The 27901-nt window shown below is 38.3% G+C and overlaps 3 protein-coding genes across 3 annotated transcripts; all 3 read right to left on the reverse strand.

Annotated features, from left to right (window-relative positions):
• Positions 1 to 918: 918 nt before the first annotated feature.
• Positions 919 to 2662, reverse strand: LOC6053118 (MAM and LDL-receptor class A domain-containing protein 1). Its single transcript, XM_001869232.2, has 4 exons — positions 2556 to 2662; positions 2299 to 2493; positions 1904 to 2239; positions 919 to 1850 (listed from the first exon to the last, which is right to left on the reverse strand). Exons 1-4 carry the CDS (start codon positions 2626 to 2628, stop codon positions 976 to 978), a joined length of 1479 nt encoding a protein of 492 aa, XP_001869267.2. The 5' UTR covers positions 2629 to 2662; the 3' UTR covers positions 919 to 975.
• Positions 2663 to 2806: 144 nt separating this feature from the next.
• LOC6053120 (MAM and LDL-receptor class A domain-containing protein 2) lies at positions 2807 to 5293 on the reverse strand. Its single transcript, XM_038256419.1, has 3 exons — positions 5041 to 5293; positions 4776 to 4979; positions 2807 to 4709 (listed from the first exon to the last, which is right to left on the reverse strand). The coding sequence occupies exons 1-3, from the start codon at positions 5135 to 5137 to the stop codon at positions 2872 to 2874; spliced, it is 2139 nt and encodes a 712-aa protein (XP_038112347.1). The 5' UTR covers positions 5138 to 5293; the 3' UTR covers positions 2807 to 2871.
• Positions 5294 to 7021: 1728 nt separating this feature from the next.
• Positions 7022 to 27850, reverse strand: LOC6053121. The gene is made up of 5 exons (XM_038256225.1): positions 26683 to 27850; positions 19657 to 19903; positions 12366 to 12605; positions 11813 to 11990; positions 7022 to 8601 (listed from the first exon to the last, which is right to left on the reverse strand). The coding sequence occupies exons 1-5, from the start codon at positions 27443 to 27445 to the stop codon at positions 8452 to 8454; spliced, it is 1578 nt and encodes a 525-aa protein (XP_038112153.1). The 5' UTR covers positions 27446 to 27850; the 3' UTR covers positions 7022 to 8451.
• Between the last annotated feature and the right edge of the window lie 51 nt (positions 27851 to 27901).

A 27901-nucleotide genomic window follows, 5' to 3' on the forward strand; every position in this document is an offset into this window, starting at 1 on the left:
GAGCAAACGAAGCGCATTTGAAATGTTTCGGTTCAGCAAGAAATTTGACATGACAGTTGCATGTGCACGCAAAACAGAAGGCATATTTGAATCAATAACACGATTTGTCGATTTGAACAACGAGATTTTTATTGAACTCACACAGGCTGATCTTCCTTTTTTGGGTGTATGTATCTTGGGTTAATATTGTACGATAAGTTCCTAGCTGGACTCGGTCGTTGAAAACGACCGTCGGCTCAACGATCGACGAAATAGGCGGCGGGCCAGATGCGGGCATAAAAATGTCAATCCCCTCACGTCGTCTCACCATCCAGCTGCAGCTTTGTTGACAAACAATCGGAGCACGCGGTCGCATGATGGCGGCATCGAGCCAGAATTAGGGGTGATCATGTGGTTAAAAATTCAGCTTTTTTCTAGAAAAATAATATTTTTTCGAGTGAATAAAAAATTTGCGAGCATGTTCAAACAATTATTCCCTAGGTCGGAGAAGTGATTGAAAATCAAAATTTTAATCCATATTTTTTCTATAACATGAACTTTTTCACTCCAATTGAGAACCCCTAGGTCTATCTACGACCGTTTCCAATGACCATGTGAAGATGCCAGAAAATCCAGCTACCAACTAAATCCACAATATTATGATAATTTATCAAGTGTCTTCCCCCTAGCTCAAAAATGTTTTGATATGAATTTATTTTTCTGTTTTTGATCGCCGAGTATTTTTATGCTTTTTTGCTGAAATTGATATTTTTCGGTGAATAAAGAACACAGTTTTTTTTTTACCTTACGGCTAAGTTGAAGAATAATAAAAATTATCAGTTTTGCAAAGTTTTTACCCCAACCTAAATAATAAATTTAAAAAACTAAATATTGGTATCAGTCACGGTGATAAATAGAAAACATGTACTGTTGCATAAAAGTTTATTTCTCATCAATTCATCAAGTCAAAAACGTGTGATTTGATAACGAGTAAATTTACGATTTTCTCGTGGCACGAGCTTCTGCTCCATCTGCTCCTTGGGAATTACTGAATTGCTGTTGTTCATTTGTTGCTAGGAATTGTAGATCTTCCACCAATCCTGTACTACGAGTTCCAAATCTGAACGATCTCATTCTCCAGGCATAAATTTGTTCCGAGAAGCCATTATTACGCAACAGAACGAAAACGATTCCAAAACCTAGAACTAAAACGAGTAATGCTAGAATAAGTGTGGTGGCCACTGCTGAAGAGCCTTCCGAAATTTTTAATGCTGTTCCAAGTTCTACGTAGGTAATTTCGGTATTGGTGAACACGCACAGCTCTATGTAGTCCGGACAGCACGAACTATTCGAAATACAATCGGAGTTACAACCGCAGTGAATAACGTTCATCGTTAGGTATGACTGTTCAAGCGTTTGTTCACAGCGGTTCTCACATGAATCGATCTTAGAACCCTCCTCTTCATCCACCACAGTAGGCGACACGTCGGTTCCCGTTACTACGTTGCAGTCCGCACCACTCAATAGGCTAACGTCATCGAGCGCCATATCGCTTCTGAAACGCATCCCAAGCGATGCCTCGAACACTATTTGGAAACTATCCGTCTGTTGCGGCAGATCAAAGAAGCCCTCATTCCACGCGTTACCTTGGCTACCGTTAACGGAGAACTGGGCGCCCGCTGCGATCACATCGGCCCACCACTTTGATAGCGGCTTGACGTACACGCTCATACTGCCTACTGAGTCACCGTGCATGTGATAGAAGAACTGAAAGCATGCATTCGCACTATAGTTGGCAGTGTAGATCGGAGAGATCAGACGAGTTGTTGAGTTCGTAAGCTGTTCGGATGAATCAACCATCAGGAAGTGTCCTGGAATAGATGCTGTTGAAGCTCTTTGAAGTTTTAAATACATCCGATCTTACCATCCAGCTCTTTCCCCGTAGTATGATCGTGCTTAGGTCCAGTTTTCAGCGTACGCTTCGAAACGATCCCTGAACTTCTTCTCCAGCCGTACTCATGGGTAGCCTCACTTGTCCAGCCGCACCAATCGTCTACTTCAAAGTCGCAGCTAGTCTGCACCGCTAGTCCCGTCTTTCGACAGTTACCTATCGCACGATCCCAGTGCGTACCGTTGCAGTAACTGTACGACGATCCTGCCGCTTGGTAGTCACTGTTGCAGAATAGAGTCGCTGCCGCTTTCAGCTTCTCGTAGAAGATGAATCCATTGGGAACAGCCGGAAAATCGTCACAACCAGGCTCTATTGGAAGGAAAGTAGCCCATGATCATTCGCTCCCACCCTTGGAATCTTCAACTTACTAATGCATATCGGAGTGTTTGCGTCCCAGCGTCCTTCCCTGCAGTACATGTATTTTCCACCGACCAACGTATAGCTCTCGTTACACTCAAACATCAGGATCTTTCCCCTCAACCTCATCCTGATCTGTCCGTTCGGAAAGTGAGGATACGAGCAGATGTACGTATTCCGTAACAACTGGCGTTGACGGTACGAGTCTGCAAAAGAAAAGTCTATCAATGCTATCGATTCGAAGAAGTTTCCTTGTCGCCCAACTCACACCGCGACGAAGCAGCTTCCGCAATGCTGAAACATGCCACTACGATCAACGGCACTGATAAGCGCAACTGCATAACTGTGCAGAACGATACGATGAACCGAACGACAAGAGAGACAACTAAAGACTGATGTCGGAGAAGAAACTGTGACGACGAGAACCCTACACAATAACCACAGGCAAGAAGAAGCGATCATATCTTTCCGGAGAGAAACCCCGAGGGTTAGTTCTTTCGCTATCATACAGAGAAAGCGTTACGTTCTAGAACTTTATTCAAAATAAATTACAGAGAAAACACACACACACGCACAAACCTGAGTCACTTCTTTCCCTTCTTACCAGGCTTATGCCCGCTTTTCTGCACAGTCTTCTCCTCCGCCTCCTCTCGATCGCTTTCCTCGGCTTCCTCAGCGTCATCCGGCGTCAAGCTAAAGTCCAAATGCTCGTCGACGGCCAAAAACCGCACGTCCTCGAACCCTTCCGTACCCTTCTTCATCGACTTTTGCTTGAGCCGTTCCAGCACGCTGGCGCCGGAGTTTCGTCGGATGTGCAGCACGATCGCCACCACGATCGCGCTGAACACAATCGCGGCCACACCGGAGTAGATGAACACGTGCGCAAGGTTCGGCTTGGTGTCACCGCTTCGACTGGCGAGCGTCTCCAGGTTCATGCGGGAGATGATCCTCAACTCTACCGTCGTTGATTCCGTTGAGGTGGTGGTGGTGGTCGTGGGGGTCGTCGGTTTACGGGTTCGTACCATGGGTACAATGACGGGGGCTCCCGTTGACGTTCTTGGCCGAAGGTTGTACGGTCTGCCCGTAGTTGTTGTGGATGATGGTTTTGGGGTTGTTGGTCGGGTAGTGGTCGTCTTTCTTTGGGTTGTGCTGGTGGTTCGCGGTGTTGTTGGTGTCGTAGTGATGCGTTGGGTTGTTGTGGTACTACGTTGCGTAGTCGTGGTGCTACGTTGAGTCGTTGTAGTACTACGTTGTGTCGTGCTAGTACTTTGTGTCGTCGTGCTAGTACTTCGTTGCGTTGTACTAGTACTTCGTTGCGTTGTACTTGTTGTCGCTCTCACTGTGGTTGTTGTAGGAGCTGCAGTTGTTGTAGTCGTCGACGTGGTAGATGGTGTTGTGCTAGGTGTCGTTAGAGTTGTACTTGTAGTGGACGGCGTTGTTGATAACGTTGTAGAGCTGGGAGAATCCCCGGCGCTCCACACACACCGTTCCGCATAGTCTGGACAGCACGTCTTCGTTTCAACGCAACCTTCAATACAGTCACAGTGAATGAAGAACAGTTCGCCCACGCGAACTGGAGACGAGACGTTGGCGCCGCAGCGATTTTCGCACGAATCAATCTTGAACGTGTCCTTATCAGCAGTGGGAAGCTCTGCGGGCAGTTCTTCGTCCGGCACGGCAGAGGAAATTTCCAGTACGTCATCTTGTCCTTCACCGGTTCGACAGTCGCTTCCGGACAGTAAACTCACGTCGTCGATCGCAATGTCACTCTTGTACTTCATTCCCAGCGATGCCTCGATCACTATTTGGAAGCTATCGGACTGTTCGTTCAGCTTGAAAAATCCTTCGTTCCACATGTTACCTTGATTGGTATCTCTGTGAAATAGCACATCTTCCGCGGTTAAGCTGTCTAGCGATACCGAAGACGGTTTCACATACACCGTCAGCGATCCTATTTGATCGCCGTACATGTGGTAGAAGAACTGGAAGCATGCGCTTTGGCTGTAGTTTGCTGGATACAAGGGAGATAACAGTCGAGCCGTTTCGTTCGTCAGCTGCACCGCTGAATCTACCATCAAAAAGTGTCCGGCCAGCGGCACCATAGTCGTATGATCGTACTTGGGACCGGTCTTCAGTGCCTTTGGGGACACCACGCCATCGCTGCGCTTCCAATCAAAGTCATGCGTAGCTTCGTTAGTCCACCCACAATAGTCCATCACTTCAAAGTCACAGCTAGTCTGCACGGCTAAACCCGTTTCTCGGCACGATCCCAACGGTCTGTCCCAATGAGTCCCATTACAATACGCTTTCGACGATCCCGCAATCTGGTACCCGGTGCTACAGAACAACATCACCGCAGCCCGTCCGTACTCGTACGACAACTGCCCGTTCTCCACGGTTTCCAAGTCCGCACATCCGGCTTCTGCAAGTTCCAAAAATAACCCCCAGCTATGATTCACTTCCGGTCCAAAAACCTCGCACTACTTACTGATACAAATCGGAACCGGCGCGTCCCAGCGGCCCTTTTCGCACATCGAGTACATGTTACCGACCAGGTAGAATCCACTGGAGCACGTGTACCGGATCATTTTGTTCCGTTGGCGCGCTTTCGCCACACCGTTCGGAAAATACGGCGTCGGGCATTCCGGACCACTCTTTAGTATCGGAGGCTTCGGTCGACGGATTTGGGTCACTAAAATTGAACATAATCTCATAAAAAGTCAAATTTGACCACAAAAGTTTAAAATTCCTACGTTGATACTGCGAACCACCAGCGCCGGAGGATTCCTCTAGAAGCAGTAGAAGCGCCACCGTCAAGATCGGTAGAGCTGATAAAGAGGTTGGAAGCATTCTAAGGCGTCAGTTACAAGCACCACCACCATTCGAGTACAAGTTCAAACACAAACTGACTCCGGGACTTGGCGGCGGGTACACATGGATGTCGGCTTCATATCATAAAATTTATGCAAGAATGTGATTTTTTGAGATGTGTTCTTGGGAGGAGAAAATGAAGCACTAGAAGAGAAGGGTTGCTGATAAAAATGTGCAATTGGAATCACACATGGTGCGTGAGAGAAGTGAGTGAAACTGCGATGAGAGAGAAAGTAATGTGTTTAAACAATAAGGATTCAAAATAAATATGTCTGCAACGAGTTGCAAAATGAAGGTTTTTCAGCACGAGTCGTATAAGGCAATGTTGTATTGTACTAAGCTTGCTGGGATTCCTATCTAGCTAGTACAAGAGAGCACATAGGCATTGAAATACGTAAAGAGATGAGAAAATCCTTTTTTTCGGAAATCACTGCCTAAATATTTTTTACCAGTGAAAAAAACAAGGGGATTTTCTTGATTTATGTAGAAATCCTTGCAAATATTATTTTTCCAACACTCCTCGCATTTGAAGCATTTTTTTATGGAAAATTTTCTGACCTCTTCAGAAACTATTTTCAATGATGGTGAAGCTTCTAAAGGTAAAATAAAGTCAAAAATCAACAAAAAATGCCTTTAACTTGGAAACGGTGCACAAAATCAACAATTCAGGCAAGTAGGGGAACTATACCCTTTCTCAGCCTATTTCTATTATCGGCCTATCAGCACTTTGATCATGAATTGCAGCCTTAATAAAGTGTTTTTGACTATTCCAAAGTAATAAATAGCTCAAATAAAAGTGAGCAAGCAACTCTTCATTGTTGATACATCTGAAAATGTTGATTTAATAGCGGAAAACGGCAAAAGTGATGAGAATTGGTCGAACGGCTTAGAGTGATTAAAATGGGCATATTTCCCCTACTTTAAGATTGGACCATCCATCAACCACGTGGACGCTTCTTTGGAAATAAATCTTTTTTTTTGTACAAAAATTCATCTATCCAAAAATTACATCATATTTTTTTTAATTTTCAGGTTGTTTTGGGATATTTGCCACAGGGTTATGATTCTTTTTTAAATTTAGTTTGTTGGACCTTTTTCATGACTACCTTGTTGAATTTACAGAAATTTTTATAAGGTGAGCCGTTTTTGAGATATGACCACTTTAAATTTGATTTTAACTGAAATTTGCAACTTTTCTATTTTCTAAAAGTTTCCTATCATTTCATCAAAAAACATTGAACATTAGACCTGAGATAAAGCGGATAAAAGAAAAACATACAGAAAAAAATAGTTTTTAAAGTCTCATCAAAATAGCCCTCAATTTTCAAATGCCAATATCTCATCAACTAATGGTCCAACATTCAGTGTAAACAAAATGAAATATTTGTAAAATTTTATGATCCTTTTGAAGAAAATATTTTGACAGTTATGAAATCATGACTAACATTTAAAAAGGGCAACATATAGAAAATAACCAGAATGACAAGAAAAAACATAAATTTGCAAAATATCATCGGGCCTTCTCCGTTTTTGATTCTTTAGCCAAACAAACAATCCGTGCGAATTTGAAACAAAATCGCAGTTGAATGTTCATGTTTGTAAAATTTGGAATTTTATTTGTTTGCAATTTTGTCTAACGGTGGTGTTAATTGTGAAATATTGTCAACTATGTGAGTGAGTGTGATTTTTGAGTGAAATTTTATGTAGAACAACTTTTCCAAAGGCCGCAACACAAGTGGTAGAATCGTTTCATAAGAAACCATGGAAGAGATCGCCACAATATGATAGAATACGACGTGATTTCAGGTATTAGTTATATTCTTTAAATACGTTCAGAAACACAGCACAATAAAACAACATCAGTGCAATGCTCTTAGCCATTTATTGATGTATGTATCTAACGTAATATGTATCAACAAAAAAGATTATATAATAATTACATTATGCTTTGCCTCTGTTTCTTTGCAACAAGTATTTTTTTTCTGCTTAATTTATCCATCATTCTTGATTTGTTATTTCGAATTAAGAGACCTAGACTGGCATATAAATAGAGATATCAACTTCACTCACGTGTTTTCGCCTTCCACGGAAGGGTTCGATAGTTAGATTTTGTTCTGGTTTCTGTGATTTTTCTAAATAATGTTTTATTATAGCTATTACTCTCTGTGTGTGTTGTGTTTGTGTGTTGGTACTACAAATATACTAGCTTTCATTTGGGATACGTGTGCTTTGCTCTCTATTGATGTGTGTGTAAGTGTGGGAGGACAGCGATTTTCTACTCGTGATTTGTCGGTTTGGTGAAACAATCTGAATGCAATCACAGCATTTAATTCCATCTCTTGATTTCTCTCCTCTCGTTCACTATCATTTGATTATCTCATTGTTTTATCTTAGTTCATCTTTGCTTACAACAACTTTATTGATTCTTTAGGTTTATTTCTTCTAGTTTTTTTTTGTTCAGTCCTTTGCTTGCTTTCTTTTTCACAAAACGACATTGCTCCACTACAACGTGATTCTTTACTCTACTACACAGTTTTCAATTGTTTTAAGCTACAGTCACGACCCTTTCCTGTGTTTATATGTACAGTTTTTTCTTGTTTTGCTGGCCAGCGTACAGTTATTTGATAATTGTATGTCAGGATAAAACGAGATCCACGAAATTCCACTAGTGATTGTTTGTCATGATTTTTTTTACGAAACTTGGAGTAAATGAGATAAACAATTTATCAACTTGGTATTGTTCTACTACAGGAGATTTTAAACCTTCGGATTATCTTCTAAAATTAGGTAATTCATATTGAACATTTCATGTCACGACGATTGGATTAATTCAAGCTGGTTCGTATTGGTTTCCCATGAACTGGATAAGTGATAACAGTTTTTTTATATCTTTACTTCGATTGTTTTTTTTTGCCATTATTGTGTACGCGTGTGTGTCTGTTTGTATCCTATTGTAGTCCTTTAGTTCTCCTTTTGTTTATTTGCTGAATTATTGTTACAGTTGTGGATAGCATTGGTACCGCGCTGCTATTGTAGCTACTGATTTATTAATTTATTTTATTCATTTCAGTATGTGAACTACTCCAATGCACGTGGCAAATTACGCCAAGTACTTTGGAATCGCTCGCCCGCACTCACCAGCATACGACACGTTTCTAGCTGTATTTACACAAAAGGTGCCATCTCCGGTGATTTTTGCTGTCCTTCACGTCCGTATAAAGTCTTACAACTTAACAGCTCAACAACAACATAAGAAAAAAGGGTTTAGCTTATTATCTTCGAGTTGCTGCTGTCTACTGCAGCTGGTATTTCTCCATCTCGAGCAGATGCTCGTACAGCTGGTCCTGTTCCGGGGACATTCCGATGACCACCCAGCCGAAGATGGCACCGACGCTGCGCGCTATCGACAGCGTGTTCCAGATACTGAGAACTTTGTTGGTTTCCTGCAAAAAAAAAACTCATCGTTATTTATTTTCAATTATCACAAATTATAAACTTGTATCGAAAATAACATTTAAAGTAATAACAGTAATAAATTATGAATAAAGCAAACAGTTCCACAGAACCCAAATTTGTATTGAAACTTGTATAAACAATAAGGTGTTTCAACCAAAACAAAAAATTCTCAGAACACGGCAAACCGAGATTCCCCTTGTAGAGGATACCCATAGGGACTCTCATGCCAAATATCAACCCATTTGGTTGAGAATTGGCCTGTCCCCAGCGAGTTACATGGAAATTACTATGGGATTTTTGTGTTTTTCGTTCAATCGATCCTACAGGTCAGAGAACAACTAGATTCACTCGGAATAAAGACAGGTGTGTAGGGGATGGTCCAATGAACTAATTTCAGAAGGATTTGGGGTTGTCAATAATGTCCCCGAGGTGCGCATTGGATCGACGTCCGGTATCTCCAAAATCAACAATTCACCCTTCAAAAGCATCGCATTTCCTTAGTAGGTATGCTATGACGGCTTTGTGTAAACCACGACGCCACATATCAGACGGCGACCACGTGGAGAGGCATCGATTGCATTATTAACACATAATCATAATTTTAACGTTATTCAGAATAGTTGAAATTCTTCCAAAAATATCAATAATTATAATGTTATTACTTTAAAGAATGTTTCTGAGCCAATACTTGAGTATATGCTCTGACACGTTGTCGCCGTCGTGGTGTCATGGTCGTCGTCGTGGTCATACAAAATGGGTTTGTAAATGTATGAAATTCTGTTGGATTTTCTGATCTATTTCGTGTCTTCAGCAAACCTAAAGGTTTTTTTCAGAAAAAAATAAGTACACGAAAAAAACCCATTTTTTATTTATCATTTAATAACTAAAAGTTGAATTCCAACATACTTATTTTTCATTTTATTATTTTTTTATTTTAAGAGGACTAAAAAAGACATCCCGTGACATTGACTTTTGAATTTTAAAATTGAAAGTCGGACCAATAGCTTCCGAAATCTCGTCAGTTGAAAATTGCAGGCCAATTAGGTGAAATTTAAAAAAAACGTGTTCATCGGTTCGAAATTCTTTGTGATGCTTTATCTCAGAACCTAATTGCCCGATTTTCTAAATTCCAGAGAGAAAATAATAGGAAATTCTCTAAGCTTTAAAAAGTCGGGGTGCTTTTCTTTTATAGAGAATTTTTAAAATGCAAACAATGAAAAAAATATCAATAATAAAAAATTTAAGAAAGGTACAAAACTATACTTGATTTTGCTTTAAAATATGAACTTTAGTTATTATTAATCCAGATTTTCGATATTTTTCAAAAAATACATTTCATATCTAATTATATTTCCTAACCCAGATTTTGCACCATCACGCCATATGACACAAAACATGTTTTAAGTACCCTAAAACATTAAAAAAACGAAAATTAAAAAGCGCGCATTTTGTGTTTTCAATTATACTGGTACAGAATATAGACTCTATACAGCCATTCCACGTCAAACAGGAAGTCTCAAAATCAAAATCATCGCTGAAATTTTCAAGTTATCGCAGTTTTAGTGAAAAAAAGTTAATTTTTACCCGTTTTCGTCATTTTTCCATTTTTTATGTTTAAAAAATCATATCTCCGAAAAGTGTTAATGGATATTCGCAATTTTTTGATATGTTATGTAAAATATTACAAGGAATCAGGGAAAAATAATTTCAGACATGGGCTCTTTGGTCCCGAGACCTTGAAATCGGCAAATGAAATTTTCATAGGACCTTTTCAAATATTCAGCTAGTTTTTTTGGATCTCAACATATTTTTCCTTAAAAGCCCAACTAATAACCTTTCTTTTGAATTGTGGCGCTCCAATATTGGTTCAGCCGTTCCGGAGATATGATTTTTTGAAAAATGTGGTTTTTGCGAAAATCGACGAAAAACGCAATTTTTTCGACCACCCTATTTCGGATTGGACCACCCTAATCGCCAAACAAAAAAATACGGGTCTAATTATTTGGGCCAAAGAACCCCCACTCCAAATTTGAGCCAAATCGGAGCACTTTTAATTTTGAGACTTCCTGTTTGACGTGGAATGGCTGTATATATACACGTAGAGCCTATATGAAGATAAAAGATGTTACTGTCGGGTTTCCAATCGAGCAACAACACTTTTCATGAGGTAAGTTAGAATCAATTTTAAGTATTTTTAAGAAAAAAAACGAGATTGACTTGTTCCAGCTGCTGCATTGAAGTGCTCAAATAACATCAAGCAATATTTTTTTTAAAAAATGTAATGATTTGAAAGATTAAGAGCTTATTTAGAAAAAAAAAGTTGCTAAACATGATTTAAAATGCTCTTGAAGAATCATGATTTACTTTATCAAATAAAGTTCGAATTGAAAAATGGACTCGTTTTAAGATTAAGAATTTTATAATGAGCAGCATTTTTATAAGAGTACAAGCCTTACCCGACAAACTTCGTCTTGACTAGTTTTGTTTCTCGATGTATAGCTTGTTTGCTTATTCAGCCTCCTGAGATCGAAATTTGAGTTTTCGTAAATTTTCCCATACAATCTGCAGATGTTCCGGAATCGGTCCCAGAGTGGCCAAAGTGACATTTTTTTTAACATATAAACCTTTCTTGGGCTTACACAAACCTAACGCAACAAAAAGCGCCTCGATCCGACGTTCCGTGTTCAAGTGATTCGCGTTCGAACAAAGTCGTCGAAGTTCTTTTTTTTTTAGATAAAATATTCGAACATCTTTTCAAATTTAAAACATTAAAAATTTATTGAAAAAATATGTTTGAGAAACATTTCCAAACGCTTTAGTATCATCATCTCGATTACTTTTCAGTCACAAAACTGAACCTTATACCAAAAAAAATAGACAAGACTACGAATTCAACTCACTTTCACAAGATCTTGCAATTTCACTCGTCATGCTCCCTCTTTTTGCTCCCTCCCCACCACCATCGCGCACACGGAGAAAAAAGAGTTCCCAAAATCGTGAACAAGCGTTCATGAAATTGGGAACCACGAACAAAGTGTTCCAATTCCATGGTACGCTTGTTCACGATTTTGGGAACTCTTTTTTCTCCGTGCAACGACAGTGCTTCATCCCACTTTTACAGGCAAAACTTTCCAAGTAGCAAAAGTTTTCCACCCTTTCTACATTGCTGTTTCCTGTTGCTGCACCCCTCCGACTCACCAATTCCTCCTCCCACACGGTCACGTTCACCGCCGCCGACAGGTACAGCCGCTCGTCCATCGAGCCCGCCGACAGGCTCAGGATAATCGTCGCTGCGTAGATCATGATAATTACCACCGACCGGAAGGAGATGTTGCTTTCCGCCGCACCGGATAGGCTGAAGTGTGATATGTCCATTCTGGAGCAGGGTAGAAAAAGAAGATGAACAAGTTAAGTTTTAAACATTATTTTTTAAATTTAATTAGCCATTACAGCTATTTTTTCAATCGACGCAATTTGGACTGCTTTGGACTGTATTGATGTTTTTATTTTCGACCGACCTGTTTAAACAATCTTTCTCGATTTAACAAAGACCTTTTCCGAGCATAAAGTTCAGCTTGTTTTGACCACTCCCCCTTAAGCTAACTAATGTGACCTGCAATCCAATTATGCCACCCAAGTTACACAACTTGACTTTAGTTATCGATTATTTTTCGTTCGTTTTTCCGTTCCCCCGGAAGCAGACTCAGAACCAAATTGGCACGCGTCCAGGTCGTCGTCGGCGTCAACTCACCTATCGAATATCGAAACCATACAGACGATGGCCAAGCAGTAGAACGTGTTGGCGTAAACCTCCGCGAAGGCCGAGTAGTGGCGGATCGACGCCTCAACCCAGTCGTACGGTTTGGTGGTGCAGATCAGCAGCAGATGGGCGAGCGCGAGCCCGCCGAGCAGCCCGTGGCAGATGCTGGACACGTGCAGCCAGGCCCGCTGGACCGCACAGGACAGGTGCACCGCGGTGCTGATTGGGAAGCTGGAAGGCAGAGAGAGGGAGAATGTCAAAGTGTTATTTTCGCAAAAAGATTTACTCCCACGACGGATATTTTCTATTTCAAACTGGTAACATCAGACTTGAACAAAATAAAAATCAAATATAACAAATACTTTTTCGCCAAAACAAAGATTGAAATTATTCAGCGATTCCACGTCAAACCAGTAGGATCCAGATCAAAAGCACTCCGATTTGGCTCAATTTTAGCATGTCGTTAATGTCGTTTAGGTTGGTCCTATCCAAAATAGGGTGGTCAAAAAATGACGTTTTTTAACATTTTCGCCAAAAAACACATTTTTCTAAAAATCATGGCTGAACCAATTTCAGATCGCCGCGTTGCAAAAGAAAAAATATTGGTTGGGTTTTTTAATAAAAAAAATCAAGATCAATCGGATCAAATCAAGACGTTTTTGGATAAGTGAACACACGTATTACATCAAAATTCATTAAATAAAAACTTTATTGATTTATCAAATCTTGTTGGGACCAAAGAGCTCACAGCTGGAAATGTTTTTCTATGATTTTTCAGAATGTTTTTGTTACATGGGTCTCCACCAAAATGAACTAGGAACTCATTTTGATGGAGAAGCATGGTACTTTAAGTTCGATTAAAAAAATATTTATTTCAGAAAATCATAACTTAGAATCCTGATAATGTATTTTCACCATTTTTGGAAATGGATGAACACTCTGAAAATGCATAGACAAATACTTTCAACTGTGAGCTTTTTGGTCCCAAACCCTTCTGATAAACAAATAATGTTTCCAATTGGTCTATAAGTGTAATCAGCTATGTCTTGAAAATCAATTAGCATTTTTCATTAAAAGCCCAACTAAACACCTTTATTTTGAAACGTGGTTAAATCGCGAAAATATTCGACAAATGCAATTTTTCGGGCTTTCCTATTTTGGAATACAAGTCTAATTATTTAGGCCATGGTACTTACATGCTGAATTTGAGCCAAATTGAAGCACTTTTAACCCTCTACTGCCCAATTTTTTTTTCGAAAATTTTTATTTTTCCCGTGTTTAGGGGGTCATTTTGAGCAACTTTTGTTCTACTAAAAACTTCTCTTGTTTTATGTTTTTCTTGTTTTATTTTTAGTATTTTAATTTTCATTTATCATGTTTAGTTATTTTTTTGGTAGTATTTGGCCTATTCTAACACCTCCTATCATTACATTTCACCTATCTAAATTTTTCATGTTTTTACAGTCACTTTTTAATTTTTTTACATGATTTTCACATTTTCTGCTATAGAATGGCCCCATTATCATTTAAATTGTTAAAAAATGCATAGTTTTTTTAAAAACATTGACAAAGTCACATAAAAATTGGCTGAAAAATGGATTTTTTGCGATTTTTCACATCGAAGCACGTCTAAAGGCGGGGTTAGGTTGTAGAGGGTTAATTTGAACTCTGCAGGATTGAAGTGGAATCGCTGTAATAGAATTTTTTTATTCCTCCCTTTGAAATAAATAAAAGGAGATAATATAATCTAATCAAATCAAATCTAATCTACCACAAACGCAGCCAGTTCGATGAAGGCATGCATTTTTAAGGGTTAGATTACGCCCAAGCACTTTTCTTGACAATATAAATAAATGCAAAAAATCAAATGCCTTAAATAAAAACTAACTTAATCCACCTATGTGGTTGGAGCTTCCCTCACTTATTGCCAACAATGGCTGATATGATGGAACTGTACAAAAAATTAATCTATTTTTTAGATCCGGAATAAAAAAAAGTACTTAAATATCACTTAAGTGGCCATACCTCGAGAAAGGGTTGCCAGATCTTCAATGTTTTGGACTCTTTGGAAAGGTCTTTTAATAACCTAAACAACGATGGCTCGGATGATGGATCCGGACATAGTTTACATACATTTAAGTGAGATCCGGCATCCAAAAAGTACATAAATATCACTTAAGTGGTCATAACTCGAGACAGGGTTGCCATATCTTCAATGTTTTGAACTCTTTGGAAAGGCCTTTCAGTTGCCTAACCAACGATGGGTCAGATGGTGGATCTGGCCATAGTTAACATACTTTTAAGTGAGATCCGGCATCCAAAAAGTACATAAATATCACTTAAGTGGCCATAACTCGAGACTGGGTTGCCAGATCTTAAATGTTTTGGACTCTTTGGAAAGGCCTTTCTATTGCCTAACCAACGTTGGGTCGGATGATGGATCCGGACATAGTTTACTTACAGTTAAGTGAGATCCGGCTTCAAAAAAGTACATCAATATCACTTAAGTGGTCATAACTCGAGACAGGGTTGCCAGATCTTCAATGTTGTGAACTTGTTGGAAAGGTCTTTTGATAACCTAACCAACAATGGGTCGGACGATGGACCCGGACTTAGTTTACATACATTTAAATGAGATCCGGCTTCCAAAAAGTACATCAACATCACTTAAGTGGCCATATCTCGAGACAGGGTTGCCAGATCTTCAATGTTTTGGACTCTTTGGAAAGGCCTTTCTATTGCCTAACCAACGATGGGTCGGATGATGGACCCGGACATAGTCTATATACATTTAAGTGAGATCCGGATATATGTGAAAACACATTTCTATACATAACTTTTGAACTACTTATCGAAACTTCAATATGTATAAAACTCGATCTATGGGACCCTAAACCAAGTCGAATGCAACAGGTTCGGGTCAAATTGGTTCAGCCAGTGCCGAGAAACACGAGCTAGTTTGTTGGTCACATACATACATACACACACACATACACACAGACATTTGTTCAGTTTTCGATTCTGAGTCGTTATGTATACATGAAGGTGGATCTACGACGTTTTTATACAAAGTTCATTTTAAGAGCAGGATTATAGCCTTACCTCAGTGAGGAAGGCAAAAGACATAAACATAAATACATATTTGAAATGGCATATTAAAATCCAATTAAAACTGAATTTCTGACAAAAATTACAAAATCGCATGAAACAAATCAAAACTCCAACTTTTTATAGAACAAATTCCGTTGGTAATTATAATCGATTTTGTTTGTAATTTGTAATAGGGGAAAATGGGACAAGACGACAATATGTTTTTTTACGGATTAAATCCCATTTGCAGGGTGGAACCTTTTCCAAAATCGGATGTGCGACAAAAGGTCGAAAGACGTATGATTGAATGCATGAATGCCAAAAGATCGAAAGACATAAAGCGAATGGACAAAAGGTCGAAAAAGGTCAAAAGGTCGAATGGACAAAAGGTCGAATGTGAAAAAATGAAACAAATAATTATAATTATAAACTTATAAAATTTGTTTGAAAATATATTTTCTTACGAACAAGTCTGATTTTGTTTTGTGAGTTAATTTTTAAACATTTTTTAAACATGAGCAGTGCTTTAGTGTTTTTTGTGAGTTTTTCTATTCCTTCAAACATGAACTGTTCTTCAAAAAAAAAATGCGAATTCTAATTTTTTGTTTATGTTTATATTTTAATTGAAAAACAAACTTTTTCTTGCTTGTCGCAATATTTTTTGAGTTTTTACATTCTTTCAAACATGCGCAGTTCCTTGAAAAAAAGTTCGACTTCTAAAATATTTTGGAAGTTTATTTTTTTTTCAAAAAAAAAACTTTCTTGATTGTCAGTTTTTTTCCATACTTTCAAACATGAGCAGTTCTTCCAAAAAACTGTTCGACTTTTAAAATATGTTTTAAGTTTTTATTGTATTTTAAAAAATAACCTATTCATGATCTCAGAGATGAGCAGTTCTTCAAAAAAAAGTTCGGCTTCTAAAATATTTCTAAAGTCTTCCTTTTCAAAAGACCTCTATTTTTTAAGAACATACAAGTGAAATTAAAGAAAAATGTTCAAATCAACATTCCCTAGCTGCTTATTAATATTTGTGTATTTAGGCTCAAATCATAAGATTTGTTTTGCAAAATGTTTTTTTTTTAACTCGACCTTTTGTCCTTTCTGCCTTTTGTTCATTCGACCATTTCTGGAGTGTATTTTTGAAAAGGTCCAGTAAACCGAATTTTCAGTTTTTGCTTATTGGGTGTTTTTAATACCCCTGACTCAAGGCGGTTTCAAAAACACCCAAAAATCAACCAAAAATCAAAAATTTGAAATTTGGTTTATTGGACCTTTTGGAAAAACTCCAGATTTGTCATTTCGACCTTTTGGTATTCAACCTTTTGTTTATTCGACCTTATGTCTTTCGTCCTTTTGTCATACATCCGTTCATTTGATTCAAATAATTTTATTTAGCTAAATTTTCGTTTTTAAGTTTTCTAAGTTTTAAAATCTTGACTTTTTTGAACGATTTTATCAAATTAAATAAATTTGATTTAGCAAAATTTTAAACAACTTTGTTAGAATAATAAATATAATCCATCGTTTGTAAAATTAATTGCATATTTTCATGACCTAAAGTTTTAAATCAAATATATATTATGGTTTTTAAGCAAAATAATTTGCTGTTTTTTCTTAAGTTCGCAGTTTATTCGAAAAATTTGTTAATTTCTCAAAAATTTAAAGAAAATGTTTTGATTAAATTAAAACTAACACAAATCTTTGTCACGGATAACAGTTTGGTGATCACTGTATAAGTTGAATTAATCAGAACAAACTTGCAATTTGCGATAAATAGCTAGTTTGCAGCAAAATGTAAATTAAAAGTTTTTGGGAGCTGCTTACAATGAGTTACTTTGCTGTTGGCTAAAAAAACGTGATTTTTTTTAACAGATTGCTCGGGTAACCCCAGAAAATATGAAATTTATTGGATATTGTTCAGATAAATATTTAGCCAAAAAATGGTGTTACCTTAGTTTCCAAACGATACATCACCAATTATTCTATAAAAAGTTCATTAAAATTGTAATAGTTTATTTCATGCTCAGAAAATAATTGCCCAACAAATAAGCAACAGTTATCTCAGTTTTCAATGCTTCCGACTTTAAAACCTCAACTCCCAAGCCCGAGAAAAATGGGGAAGATTTCCATACAAATTCCCCCTTTTTCTCAAGCTCGGGAGTTTATGTGTAAAGAGTATTTGAAATAGATCTTGAGAAAAAGTTTTAAGAAGAGACGGTTAGTTAAAAAAGAGCATTGAATTAAAATGAATTAAATCAAATTAAGTTTTTGTTTAAGGGGTTACATACATGTAAATCGACAATAAGTCAGAGGTTGGTGTGATCACACACTTAATTTTATTTAAAATCTGTTTTCAGGGTATTAAAATATACAGTTTCATCTATTATCAAAACAAATTTGAAGACATTTGGTTGTATCATTGCCGAGATATAGCTATTTGAAGTTAGCAGTTTCAAAAAACGGGTGCCACGATATCTCAACACTGCCTTGACCAATGCTCAAAATTTCGGTGAAGACTCGTTAAACCAGTCCTGTGTGCATGACGAAGGCCGATTTTCAAAAAACATTTTAAAAAATGATAAAAATATTTTTATGTTTTTCATATAAAAAATCGTCAGTTTTTGATTTTTGTATTTTTTTTTAAAGCAAAATTTAAAAATCGGGCTTCATCATGCACACGGGATATGTCAAGGGAGTCTTCACACCGAATTTCAGCCAATTTGGTCAATCCCATCTCGAGATATTGTGGCACCCGTAGGGGAGAATGGGGAGACTTGATCCCCTTTTTTTGTATCGCACATAACTCTGTCAATTTCTCACAAAACTATGATCTTTTTGCGTGAATTGAAAGCTTAAACATTCAACTATGTTTGGCTGATAAGGGTATTTCATCAAATAAACTCTTCGAATCATGCCAAGCGTTTTAAACAAATATTTTAAACCGGCATTTTCAAAATGTTGGGGGTAATTTGATCCCCCTTTCAACGTTTTGAAGAAATCTTAAGCAAAATGTTTTTTATTTATCCAAACTTTTAATTTTTTATAAGTTACAGCAATTTAACATAAAACCTGTACGTTTGTATTCAAAATACAACAAGTTTAGCATGCAAAATATTTAAAAACTTAAAATTTTCTTTTTTAGACCAAAATTGAGCATGTTTACAAAAGCTGGTAATTTTTGTTTACAAAACTTTTGAAAAATGGTTCAAACTGCAGTAAGTTATGTACAACTATACTTAAGGAAACTATGTACGAAAACCCAGCCCAATTATTTAATCTTGAGGCTGATTCCAGTGAATGTATAAATGCAGGGATCAAGTCTCCCTAAACGCACTTTTTTAAACAATTGATTGTAAAAATAGTATGACGATAAATTTAAAGTCAAATGCATAAGGGTCTAGGAGTTGATATGTTTACCAAACAATTCATGTATAAAAAATATTTTTTTGAACAATTTTTGAGTGCTTTCTATGCTTGTCAAAACAAAGAAAAAAGATCTCTTGGAAATTTTTTGCAGCACTTTTTAGAAAAATGTGTGTAACTCAATCGAAACATTTTTTAATTCTTTTCTTTGTTTTCTACAATGAGTTTTAGTCAATTTCGCACAATTTTCTAGAACAAAGCTGATTGATTGATTTTACCCACATGCTGACGAGATACAGGCTTGGGAACAAGTGTCCCCGGGGATCAAGTCTCCCCACTCTCCCCTAAATCAACTCGGTGTTTCGAGAAAAACACTCAGAAAGTTTGACAGTCCGCTTTGCGCACGGCAAAATATTGAGCTTAAAATCGTCTCTAACTAAGTTTAATCATGGAATATCTTCATGAATCTTTCAGGAGTGATTGAAAATCATCTTTTTAGTGGATTTTATACATTTTCTGTAATATGAAATATTGTGATTTTCTACATGTATGTAACCCCTTAAACTTTATCTTTTTTTCCAAAAACAAATCAAAACTTTGGTTCCAAAAATTAAGATAGTTCCGCTTGAATTTCGAGGATTCCAGGGACCGGGACGGAAGATTGGACGCTCTAGGTAACCACTATTATTTTTTTACAAATCTTGAGTTATTTTTATGATAGAAAGACTAATTAACAGTTTACTGCTAGGATTCCCATAATTTTTAATTTGTGGCCAAGTAAACAAATAAATAAAATCACACATAATAACAAAAGTCCTCTAATACTCACTTATTGCTTTCGGGATCACCGCTGCGCGACCGGTGCAGCTGCAGCTGGTGCATATGACTGTGCGGATGCAGATGGTGGTGATGGTGCCGATGGTGGGAGTACTGGTAACTATTGTCGACCGGCCGGTACCCGCTGGCCGTCTGAATGTACATCTTGTCGATCCGCGTCGGGGCCGCTTCCGTCGTGGGGGACACCACCGGCGTGAATGGATTGTAGATCTCGCCATGGTACGCCCCGCTATCGTCACCTGGTTTTTAGGGTAGAGATTGTGGTGGAAGAAATTGTTAGTTCCGTTGAAAACTCCTTTAAATATTTGATAATTGCTACTATTTTTTACCAGTGTCAAAACCAAACCTAATCGGATATTAAAGATAACATTCCAGATTCCCCTATCAGTAAATGCTGTCTACTGCAACGGTCAAAGTTCAACCTATTTTTCTTCAGTACTATCTACTGCTTCTATCTCCGTGTGCTGGGCAGCCACTCTTGACTTTTGACATTTTCCACAGCTTTTCTCCTCCGCGAAAAAACCATTCAACACTGCTGGCAAGAATTCATTTTCGTCCGAAAACGACGACGAAGATTGTGGACTCAAGCCAAATCAATAGACTTTCGATTGCCATTATTTATAGATTAGCCCTGCTGGCAAATCCCTCCGAAAGCTGAACGATTTAGGATTGTTTGCTTTTACGTTGATTAATTTCTCGGTTTTTGAAAGGTTGAACAAATGGTTCGAACGAGAAAAAGCCACCTCCGTGATTTCCATTTAACATTTTCCGCGCGTTGGCTTCATTTGCTGAGAAAAACAACCAACTTTATCGAAATTTGGCGTCGTCGCGTGGCGTAGGTGTCGATGGAAAAATTATGCTGCTCTCGAAAGGCTAACACGATTGCAGGTGGGCTAAAAATAATGTGTACATTATACATTAGCATCACGAAAAAGGTCGATTCGTGGGAAGAAAATTTCAACGAATTCTACTTCGAGTTCTTCTTGAGCTGAAATTGGGCAATTTTGGTGGAGAAATAACATGTATCACACGGTTCTTTACTGTGGATCGTTTGGTTGGCGAAGGAAAAATGTGATGTTGAAACTTTTTTTTCAAAAATAAAATATTTCCTTCCCCTGAAGCGAGTTTCTATAAAAAGAACATCCACATTCAAGTTCACACGAATCCTTGAAGCCACAACACATTTCCGAGCTACCCTCGATCTCAAGTAGTAGAGAAAAAGACGAAAAGAAAGCTCCACAAACCCCATCAAGAATCAAAGAACAGTGGCCTCCCTTTAAGCCTTCCCCCCTCACACAGATACTCATATTGATAAAACCCTCGAAGCTTTGCCTGCGGAATGACGTCATTGCCCATTCCGCGCAGAGAAGGGATGATGATGGCACCGCAACCCGCAATAATGTGAGGATTTCCTTCCGTTATTTTCCCACGCCGTTTCCACAGACACTGTTACTGTCTTTGACCTGGGAGACGGCGTCGGGACGCCATCTCACTGTTCTCGATGACGACTTCAATTACAGCAAGTCAAAACGTGTGCTATTGAGAAAAGTCGGTCGGTAATTATAGCTAAGCGCTATAAATAGCTTGTACCGAAAATTTCCCACCCCCTATTCATCCATATTGATCCGCACCCGCTAACAACCACCCACGCGTTAGGACATCAATTATGCGTAATGGAACGAACAACGATATTGTAATTTAGATGGACACGGATTGCTGTGGGATTGGAGTTGTTATTGTGAACATGGTTTTGTTGTCAATGCTTTAGGATTTGGTCACAACAGGAAAGAAAAAACAAATTCAAGAAATTAAATGAACTTAGGATTTGTAATCGAAAATTTCACAAAATTATTCCCTATCAAAAAAATCAAATCTATTCACAATTTTTTTAGGGGACTCATTAAAAAATACTGCATCGGTGGATTAAAGTTTTTGACTCATTGAAGGAATCTACAGACATACATAAATTTTAAAATACCCTTAAAATGCATAGACGATTTCACTTAAGAATAAATGGATAAAATCATGATTTGCGTGAGATGTGTTAAACTACATATTCCGCACTAAAAAGGCCATAGAATTTTTTTGTGTGGATGCCACAACCCACGGCTGTAGTAAAAAGTTAACCTCTCGACAATTTTAAGATTTTTTTACTTGTTAAATACCATCATCAGGGGTGGCATTGGGTTTGGGTATTTTTGTATGACCCAATGTAACCCCCAGGCTTAATGTCACCACTGATGACGATATATGAGTGTTGTATGTTGCAGGACAAAAGTTAACAGTGCTTAAACCATGTTACAGAAAAATCGATCAATGATCTATCTAATCTAATCTAATCTAACACAAACGCAGCCAGTCCGATGAAAGCATGCTGGAAAGTCTTGTGATTAGATTACGCCCCAAGCACTTTTCTTGTCAATATTAATAATTGCAATACATCCGAGATCACCCGAAAATGTAATACAAAAATTAAAGCGGCCAGCCCTACTGCGTTGTGTTTACCGCAGAGAGAATTCTGTGAACGGATCACATTCCACAGAATCTACAGGGGAGGAAGGATGCGTGGACATACCGTACCAAACGCTCCGGATCAGTTAGGTGTGGTGTGTTAGTGTAAATTTGGCAGATAATTATATTTTTAGGGAGGAAGTGGAATTGGGCTAAATGGGATTAAGGAAGGGGAAAGTGAGGAAGGGGTAGGAGGGCTATTGAATTTATAGTATAATAATATAAGGGAATATAATCATTTAGCAAATAATGATGGAAAGCTCTCACCAAGAATCAGCAAATCTTAAAATCTTCAAAAGACAAAGCCAGATTGTGTCCCAACCTGCAGCTCCTAAGTTCTTAGGAGCCGCCAAACCGGCCGCATCAAATCAGCCAAGATTTTCTCGTCATCTGCGCGATTGAGGCCCTATCCCAGATCAGCGACGTCTTCCCGGACATGCAGCAACGCAACGCGAATCCCGTATATCTCCACCATTTCCACCTTGTCCACTGCCACTCACAAGTTCGTCTAGAATTAGCCGATAAGAATTTGACGGAAATCCTCAGAAGACGAAAAAAAAAAACGCAGAGCGAATAATCAAACAAACCGGACGCGACCATAGCTTACTGCGATCTCCCTGTTACAGAAAAATCGATCAATGATGAGAAAAACTTCAGTTGGAACAAAAATTTATACAATAGTCTCCTTAAGTCTCGTCCCTTTCGCAAAAAAAATATTCAGATGCAAAATAAAATTTGCAATCAAAAATAACATACATACATACATTTTTAACCAAATTCGGTAGAAGTTTTCATGGGTAAACCATCTGTCAAAATAAACCAAGAGCAACTCTCTACGAAATCAGCCGATTTCGACCATTTTTATTTGTTGTATTTTTTTATTTGGTTCAAACTTTGTGGGGGCCTTCCCTATGACCAAATAAATATTTTGTGTGATTGGTTCATCCATACAAGTCTCCATACAATTTTGGCTGCTGTCCATACAAAAATGGTATGTAAATATTCAAAACGAAAAAACGAAGTTGACTTTATAGCTGTCGGCCACCATTGCTGGTACCAAACACTAGTGTCTTCCTTTTTATCTACAAGGACTTGTAAATATTCAAACAGTTGTAAATATTGAGTGAATTTTCTGATCTACGGTAAAATTGTAGGTATTGTTGAGGACTTTTGAGAAAAAATAGGTACAAGGAAAAAAAAATTGCAGAATTTTTAATCAACTTTTTTTCACTAAAACTCAATTTCCCAAAATACGTATTTTTTTATTTTCGAGATTTTTTGATATGTTTTAGGGGACAAAAATCCACAACTTTTGAGCCATAGAGAAACATGGTCAAAAAATCTGCCGCCGAGTTATGAATTTTTGAAAAAATAGTGATTTTGGGGGCCAAACATTGAATATTACGCCCATTTAAAATGTTAGTCTTGATTAAAAAAATTTGAAAATATTTTTTTCGAAAGGATCGGAATTTCAGAAATGTTTCATGTATTAACATTGATAATCGGACCATTAGTTGCTGAGATATCGTTATTAGAAAATGGTGGGTTATTTTGGTGAGATTAAGAAAACATCAATTTTCGTGTTTCTTTTTCTTAAAGCGGCTCTATCTCAGCAACCCGAGGTCCAATCTTCAATGTCTCTTAGACCATTTTATAGCAAATTTTCTTAACTTTTCAAAAAAAAAATTAGAAACGATCACTCATGTTGAAAAACTGCAAATATTTCGCTAAAATCAAACTTTCGGTGGCTATATCTTGAAAACGGATCCCTTTATCAAAAAATCTGTGAGGTACTTGCGGATTTTTGTCCACTAAAACATATCAAAAAATCTCGAAAATCAAAAAATACGTATTTTGGGAAATTGAGTTTTAGTGAAAAAAAAGTTGATTAAAAAATCTGCATTTTTTTATTTCGTGTACCTATTTTTTCTCAAAAGTCCTCAACAATACCTACAACTTTGCCGAAGACACCAAATTGATCAGAAAATTCACTCAAAAGTTACAGCTGTTTGAATATTTACCATTTTTGTATGGACAGCAGCCAAAATTGTATGGAGACTTGTATGGATGAACCAATCACACAAAATAGTTTAGTTGGTCATAGGGAAGGCCCCCACAAAGTTTGAGTCAAATAAAAAAATACAAATAAAATCCATTTCCGGTTTTGGTAGAGAATTGCTCCCAAATTTTATAGAATATCGATTATACGATTATAACAGTAATGATCTTCATTACCGAATTTCGGTGATTTTTTACCAAATTCGAACATAACTCAACCAATCGGGGCGATTCTTTTTTTTACTGATTTGTATGGATGTCTAGATGTTTTTAAAGCTTTGCAGAACTCAATTTGATTAAAACTGTCATTTTTGCGATCAAAACATCGTCCCAACTTTTTTTTTTCGCGTGTAAAATAAAATTCGCCAAAAATTAAGCGGAGGTAGTCATTTAAAAAAGTTGGAACGATGTTTGCAGTCGCAGAAATTAATACAGATTTGATCAAATTGATTTCTGCAAAGTTGCTAATTTGATCAAATCGAGTTCTGCAAAATCTAGACATTTTAACAAATCACCGAAAACAAGAATCGTCCCGATTGGTAGAGTTATGTCCGAGAACCAGCGAGTTGAAGTTACCGTTCCAACTTTTTTGGGAGGTTTGGGCATGCGTTGGGTGTTCCAGTGTTAATAGGGGACTGTGAGAAAAATTCAATTTTCACACAACAGGCTGTATCTCAGCAACTAGCAGCCTTTTTGCATTTCCTTCATCAAATTTGTTAAAATCGGTGCATTTATTTTAAAACATACATGAAATCACTTTCGATTTTCACTATCGTTTTGACTGCACTTTTTTTTTTAAATCCAGTTGAAAAAAAAAACCTTTTTTCCAAAATTCATATTAAAAAAAAACATTTCTCCGGTATCAAGTTTTGCTCCATCATCAACTCAAAAAAAAAGTACAAAAGGTGCCTTTTTATGATCGACAATACGCTTAATTTTTTTTCAGGTTGAAAAATACCTCTTATAAGAAACAAACATTCAACGATTATTTATATTCAAATAACATAAATCGGACATTTTATTTTACGTCTTACTTTTTCTGGTAAGTCATGTCCATAACCATCAGAAAATCACTCCTCAAGATATTGATGTGAATACACGCTGAGTTTGTATAACCAGCCTTGCTGGTTTTGTATGAAGCATTTATGGAAAAAAACTAATGACGCAAAATGGCTTCTTTTGACATAGGGATCGTGCATAAACAACAATGATTATTTACTTAGATCCGGAATTTTTTGCTTATTATGATGGTGTAAAAAAGAACTTACGAAAAATGCACCAGTTTGGATGCTGCTAGATTTTCCGAAGTCGGAAATCTTAGTTGGTAAGAGAAAAATCAATGTTAGCGATTCAAAGTTTCCCTAAAAATAAAAATAAATGTATATTTATGCATATAGACATTTTGATGAATTTAAAATTTGCAAAATTAGATAAGTTTTAAAAAGAATTGCAAAAGATACATAAACTTTAAATTGAATTCAATCAAATTCATTATTTTAAAAAGTCATGGTTGACTAGTTTTTGTTAGGACAATCAATTCATGGTGACAACGCAACTTTCTGCGTATAAATCTCTGATCTAGTATCTTAGTTTATTATATTTTGTATACTAAAGGAATGCGCAGGAGAGGTCATTATAATAAAACAGTATGATTCGAATAAAAAACAAGCCCAAAACAGGGATGAAATAATCAAACAAGTGATCTTTTTCGCCTTTAGAGTGTCTCTGGTTCAAAAAATGTCAGTTTTCGTCGATTTTTCACAAAAACACATTTTTTTAAATCATATATCCACGCCAACGGATTGCGCTCTCTTGGACGCAATGAAAAGATGATTGAGTTAGGCTTTTAAGTAAAAAATAATCAAAATATTGCCTGGTATGGCAAAAGTTGTTATGAGCACTTAGAATGTGGTTTGAAGGATTTGGGACTAAACAACCTGTTTGAAAATATGTCTATCGAATTCCTCAATCCGTTCAGTTTTCTCCTTTCAATTATGGATTTCCGAATTACGATTTTTTTAAATAATTTTTTTGTACTTTATTGTTTCATTTGTTAACATCAAATAACAAAGCCGAACTGCCAGCATCTGTTTCTAAAATTCAATTTATTAGCCAGTAACTCTTTCCTGGAATTCCTTCACAAAGCACAAACACCAAAGCCCACAATCTTCAAAACAACACAAGCTTGCCCACCGCCACCACACCTGTCCAGCATAATTGAAAAACTCTTCCTGACATTTCACCACCGCCCACCCACACTACCGGATCTCCCAGCACTAGTGTGTGTGTGCGTGCTTGTGTCTTAATCTCGCTACTAGCCCAGCTTCGTTCCATCCATTCCCTTCCCAAATTGGGTGCGCGTTCTAAAAATAGGCTCGCTCACCATTCTCTCTGCTCGTAACGACCTAACCTAAATATAGCACACTGCTGGTACAGCAGCGATACCTACCCGCGGGCTTTGGGCCACCGCTGCCGCCACCACCGCCCTGCTGCTGGTGCTTCCGCTCCCGCTGGGACTTGGTCTTCCGGTGGACTCGTCGGTCTTCCAGGTTTTCCGGAATCTCCAAATCCCCGGACAGGGACGCGTCGTTAAAGTCGGAACACTGCTTGAGGTACCGCATCAGCGTTTCGTTGGCCTGGCGGACCTCCATCTCTCCGGCGGCGATGATTTTCCGCTCGCGACGCCTACGCGACTCCGATTTGCTGCGCTTCCGGCGTGGGCTCTTGTCCAGGCTAGACCGGGTCGAGCGCGTCGAGCGCTGGGCCGGGGATTTCTGGGGGTCGGACAGGGACTGGACTTTGAGTTGGCGGTCCATGTAGCCGAGGATGCCTTTCTGGAGCAGCTTGTCTTCGGTGGTATTGACGCCGCCGGGGACTGTTTCCAGGGAGGTCGAGTCCGCCGTCGCCAGATCCGGTGGATTCTGGTTTTTGTCAATTGCGTCATCGTCATTGTTGTTATTGTTATTGATTTTGGCACTGGCATTGGTGGTGGTGGTACTGCTGCTGCCAGTATCTGCTCCGTTGTCTTCCGAGGGCCGTACAGTGGTCCTTACGGCAGGCACGGGTGGCGACGGTCTATTTTTAGCCGATTCGTCATCCTGATGCTGTACTGGCTCGAGCTCGAGCCTGGAGCTGGAAGACACTCGCCGCGAACTCGACCCGGATCGGGAACTCCGGTGTTTGCTTTTGCTGTGCACTCGAGCTTGCTCCATGTTTTCCCTTTAGATTTGTTTTTCTTTTTATCCTCCAAACTACTGGAACATGTCGTCACTACTGTGAACTGCGTGGGAAGATTTTTCTCACTGGATTTCTTCCACGTAACAAAACGGAAACTTATCCCTTAACCAGCTGCACACTTTCACCTTAATATCTCAAACGGTTCCTCACAGTGGCCACATCCTTTGCATTCACAGGGCGTGTTCCGACTCTTTTTGCCAAGACAAGACCTGGACAACCCAAACTCGCGCCGTGACCAACCGTCAGCAAGTGCCTTACGAGTTGCGACCTGCGCTGCTGACTACGAACTCCGTCGGAAACTCCTCACAGACTGACTGGGAGCCCTTTTTCGCCTACTAGACTCCTGCAAGGCAGCCTCGAATATTGCGTTTTCGATTCCAGCTAGAGAGTCGTCGAGTCGAGCGGGACCTGCGCAGTAGGCCGAACCCACG

This window comes from Culex quinquefasciatus, chromosome 2 (assembly GCF_015732765.1).
Source record: "Culex quinquefasciatus strain JHB chromosome 2, VPISU_Cqui_1.0_pri_paternal, whole genome shotgun sequence".
Classification (NCBI taxonomy): Eukaryota; Metazoa; Arthropoda; class Insecta; order Diptera; family Culicidae; genus Culex; species Culex quinquefasciatus.